Genomic DNA, 4771 nt, shown 5'->3' on the forward strand with positions numbered 1-4771 from the left:
GGCGAAGCATAAAAAAATAATGGAAGAGACGGAAGGTCGGGACAACGCCTAGATTGCTACAAAAACCTACAAACCCTATGACATTATGCCAGCTGTTCGGGGTGAGGTTGGCAAGGCAGATATCGAAGTGATTTAGGACCTCCAAGAAGAGAGAATGGAAGGGGAGTCATAGCCCCTGATGAAGGTGTCGAAATATAGAGAGAAGAATCCCTTCGGAGGATGATTGGCCCTATCATCCCGAGTAGGAAGACGAACTTCATAACCCTCGGGAATATTGAAGCAAGAAACCGACTCAAATCCATGGGAGTAAGGGTTCACGGATAGAAGTCGAGACTCGAAGTACTCTGGACATAATACATGCCAAGGAGTACGAGGCTAATTTTGAGCCCGGGCTAAGGCGGTAGCACTCAGCTTTTTCCTATCAGGCTAAGGGGGGTAAGGGCCACGAGACCCACTCGGATGTTGGAAACGGGGACGAGGAACAGAGGCTTTGGTCCTGGAAGAAGGGCCAGCACAGGAGGTGGAAGGAAGTGCGGACTCATCTTTAGTATTGGAGGCAACAAGGCTGGGCAAAGGACTGCACTAACCTAAGGACCTCATCAAATTCTAATGGATCATCATCAGCAGGACTATATCCTAGAGATCGCTCGGATAAGTCCTCAAAGGATTGCTCATGCAAATCCTTAAGGTGAACCTCTACGAGGCTGACAGCTCACGTTTGGTCGCTGTCACCCTTGCTTGCATAGCCCTCCCAGGTAGGACGAGTTTTCTTCCTTGGGTTCTTAGGCAAGTCAAATTTAAATCTATGGTCGGGACCCAAACCACGTTTCTTAACCATGATGAAATGAAACTTACTGGTCGAGAAAACGTGTGAAAGAAAATGAAAAGGAAGACCGAGAGCTGAGTCGACAGCAGTGAAAGCGATATGTTACTTGCAATAGGGAAATGAGGGGTATTTATACCTCCAGAAGAAGTGGAAACGATCTTAATCGAACAGACGGAATATGATAGATCAACGGTCAGGGTTGCGAGACGATTGAGTAACTCGGAGGAGTCATTATGACTAACTGTCCCGTCAGGTGACGTGTAATCACACGACTGGGGCTAACGCCTAAGAAACTCAACGGTCACATACCCTTAAGTGGCCTAGGAAGCATAGATAATCAGGGGAGCATCATACCGATTCATATCCCGGCAAGGACTAACTCGCCCGATGATAATCCTCATCGCACGGGCTAGGGGGCTAGTGTTACGAATAAGATGCACATGTGTGGACACACATGAGTACGGGGTTAGCCGATCACTCGGCCTATCACCCGGCTGATAGGTTGGTACATGTCTCGATTAAATATAACCAATATGGAATGCCGCCAACACTAAGTCAAAAAAGGACTGTTAACATAAATGGAAACTCCTAATCTGGAGTCCATCCCAAAACAGCTAGGCAAACAAGTATGCGAGATTCTGTCGGTTCTAAGAAAGGTAACCCAAACATTATTTATCAAGGTCCCAATCCTTAGGTAAGGACACAAAATTTTTCTGGATAATCTCTAGGTAGAGCTCACTTGAAATCCTAGTCTGATCTCCGACTGACTTAGCCATTGGAGGCAATTGCCCGGCATCCTAGCCGGCCTGCGTCTAACTTCTTTTGCAAGTGCCATTCCTCTATTGATCGGGAAGTGGATTGGATATCAGTCTTTCAATTGGGACATTGGTCGGATCTAAGACGCAACAGTCCCCTTTTCTTCCTTTCTTTCAAAAGCTCCTTTTTGGAAAGGTCTCCTCATCTTCTTGCCTATCAATTCTGTGTTGTAATAGTGCACCCCAATCATAATGAACTATGATTTTGAATTTTATCATTTATTCTAAAATTATTAATTACTTAAATCCATAGAATTACAATATTCAACTTTCTCCATTGCCAATTTAAGTCTAGCTACAATATTACTGAATTCTAGAATACGGAAACACTGTCTCTACTCTCTACCCGCCCAAGAAACTTGAAAGTGCCACAACCGAAAATGCACTATTATATTGCTAGAACTTTGTCGTTCGGGCCTTGGTGATTGGATGCTCACAGCTTGCTTCTGAGTTTTTCGAAACCTTCCAGTTCATTGTTAGAAAGGCAGCATTTACTGTTCAAAATCCGTATAAAACGTGGTTCCTTTGGAACAGTCAGAGGCCTTGTTGACCTAGTCAAGAAAGAAAAAAAATAATTAGCTAATAGAATGACCAATACTATTTTGATTGTAGATTGGGAAGTTACCATCTAGTAGACCCAGTTATATTGTGGTATGTAGTAAACATTTCTGTGTATGATTAGTGTTTATCAGATTTTCCTGGCTAATCTTGACTTGCAGCTAAAGAAGCATCACCACATCGAAAGAGAAAATACAACGAATTCGCTCCGCCCCCCCCCCCTAATTTTCAACTTGGGATTAACACTATGATTGTGCCACATCAACAAGCATGCTGACCAAGTGTGTCAATCAACCTCCATTTTTGAGCTTGAGATTAACTGGTAAAAGTTTTGCTGAGGTGGTACAACCACAATTCTTAAAAAAAAACACATTATAAAAAAGATGATCATGATGAAAATGCAGGCTTTTGCTCACTGATTAGATCGAGAACTTGAAGGTGTAGCTTACGGTATGTACTGTTTTCAAGTTGTGTGATACCTTTGTGGGAAGAAGGGCCTATCAAAGAAAGGCATTAATTGAGCTCTTGGGACCATTTCCTTTCTTAAAATTCGAACCTCCTCTGCTTCTATAATCTGCATACTCCAACGGTTTAAAATTTCATTAAGTTTGTTTTTAAACATGAACTTCTCCAAGAATGCATGGCCATCTTCTCTTAATTACCTTTTGCACCCTCTCTGCAATCTGTTTCTGTCGTTCTAAGAGATACATCTTCGCTGAAACCTGCACTTTGGAGGGAAACGTGATAGCTAGAACATTTCCAATCATATATATATATAATGGTATTAACAGAAGTAATAAGTAATATATCATGAACAGTTACCAACCATATTATTGAACCCTGCACGCCTGGCTGCGCGCTGCTGTGTATGAAGCATGATTTCCAATGGTTTAGTTTCCTTATTGGGAGGCTTCTGGGTAGCCTAAACAGAAAGATGTGGAAATGATAATGAAGTCTGCTGTTGCTCAGATTGATCAATTAAGCCTCAATGTTATAATTTACCTTGGATTTATCATGAAATCTATCCTGTTGCTGTCCTCTAGGCTGTAAAAGCATGCATTAGATATGTCTTAAATAAAAATCGAAGGAACTAAGCTAACTTTGATTGAAGTAAACAACCCTTACCTGATAAGAATGAAGTCTCTCCTGTTGCTGTCCTTTAAGAGTAGAACGCAGAGTGGAGTATGCAGTAGTCTTCAAATTCTACGGATACAATAACAAATTTTACAAATCTTCATAAGGTTCTGCAGTGAAAATCATATATGAAAACAAAAAAAAAGTGACTTGAGGAGCCACAAAGAAGCTGTGGACACTTCTGATAAGTCATGACTCATCAAAACTAGAAGCGATCTGAGGAGCCACAAAGAAGCTGAGGACACTTCTAATAAGTCATGACTCAATACGCATTAGTAATCATGTATTTTCCATTTTTACCCCTCATAAGAATCAACAAAAGTTGAATCTATAACAAATCCAAAACTACTGGTGAAGAATCCATGCAATTCCCAACCTTTGATGGTGAAGAATTGTTATTGTTCTCCATGTTAAACCGGTGCATGGGAAGAAGACACAAAAGATAGATGGATATAAAAAGAGGGAGGAAGATTGGTAAGTGATGGGTTTTATTCTTTCTGTTGACACATATCAATTGCTTAGTGTTCTTAGTGCACTTTTTTATTCAATACCTATCTGATCACCATGGGACCCATCAACACCAAACATTCTGATTATATCTCCCTCTCAGAAGTTTAGAATTACTCCCAAATAGATTCAATTAATAAAATCTCTTTTTAAATTGTTGGGTATAATCAAGCAATACTCCCACCGTCCTAGTAACAGACCCAACTGTCGGATCAACTTCCAATCACTATGCTTTCAGATACCTTTAATGGAGAAAGATGAAAGGACTAATAACCAACGAGTTGTTAACAGGCTTATCTTCAAGCCTTTCTTGTTTCATCCGTTATCGAACAACACCAAAAGCCAAAAAGAAAAAGAATAAAAAGGTCCATCATGGAATGGAAACATGTCCTAAACTTCGGTTGTGATTAGGATATTAAACTAGTAAGGTTGATGCATGCTTCCTTATAATTGAAGTAATTAGGACAAGTATTAAGGGGAGATCTTGAACTGTTTGCTATTGCTTCGTGTGGTTACAGTTCAACATTAAGCTGACAACCTGTTTGCAGAGCGGTAGGTAGGTGGACAGATGGGTGTCTGTTGCATTCAATTTGTGAAGTTTAGTGTCCGTTTGGGGGTCACTCCCAAATGTGGAGATCCTCTCTCCACCTGATGTGTCTCAGTTACGATTCAGATGCCGACTGAGCCCCTTTAAAACTCCAGAGACGATGAGTCCTGCAAGAAAGGATAAAAGTGGGCCGGCTCGTATGCCGGGCAGCCGCCTCGAATGGCTAAGTCAGACAGTGAACAACTTAAGATCCCGTGCAAGAGCTAAAGAAGATTATGTTCAAAATGTATCGGTTTCTTACCAGAGGGGTGAGTTCTTGTTTAAATAGTGTATAGGTTACCTATTTCGGGGTTGGACAAGCTTTCCTGACGATGGTAGTCATAT

General features: G+C 41.2%; 1 protein-coding gene across 1 annotated transcript; it reads right to left on the reverse strand.

The window, feature by feature from the left end:
- Window positions 1-1712: 1712 nt before the first annotated feature.
- On the reverse strand, window positions 1713-3777 carry LOC149011258 (protein TPX2-like). Its single transcript, XM_089163954.1, has 7 exons — window positions 3710-3777; window positions 3325-3402; window positions 3202-3243; window positions 3026-3121; window positions 2862-2921; window positions 2679-2773; window positions 1713-2192 (listed from the first exon to the last, which is right to left on the reverse strand). The coding sequence occupies exons 1-7, from the start codon at window positions 3755-3757 to the stop codon at window positions 2075-2077; spliced, it is 537 nt and encodes a 178-aa protein (XP_089020080.1). The 5' UTR covers window positions 3758-3777; the 3' UTR covers window positions 1713-2074.
- Between the last annotated feature and the right edge of the window lie 994 nt (window positions 3778-4771).

Source organism: Hakea prostrata, chromosome 7, assembly GCF_041222555.1.
Source record: "Hakea prostrata isolate BN-2017 chromosome 7, UWA_Hpros_2, whole genome shotgun sequence".
In the NCBI taxonomy this organism is placed as follows: Eukaryota; Viridiplantae; Streptophyta; class Magnoliopsida; order Proteales; family Proteaceae; genus Hakea; species Hakea prostrata.

Coding starts and splice junctions, on each gene's coding strand:
- LOC149011258 (XM_089163954.1), bottom strand. CDS start 3,757: ATGCACCGGTTTAACATGGAGAACAATAACAATTCTTCACCATCAAAG. Junction 2,774..2,861: donor TTGCAGAGAGGGTGCAAAAG/GTAATTAAGAGA, acceptor TGGAGTATGCAG/ATTATAGAAGCAGAGGAGGT. Junction 2,193..2,678: donor AGGCCCTTCTTCCCACAAAG/GTATCACACAAC, acceptor TTTCTTGACTAG/GTCAACAAGGCCTCTGACTG.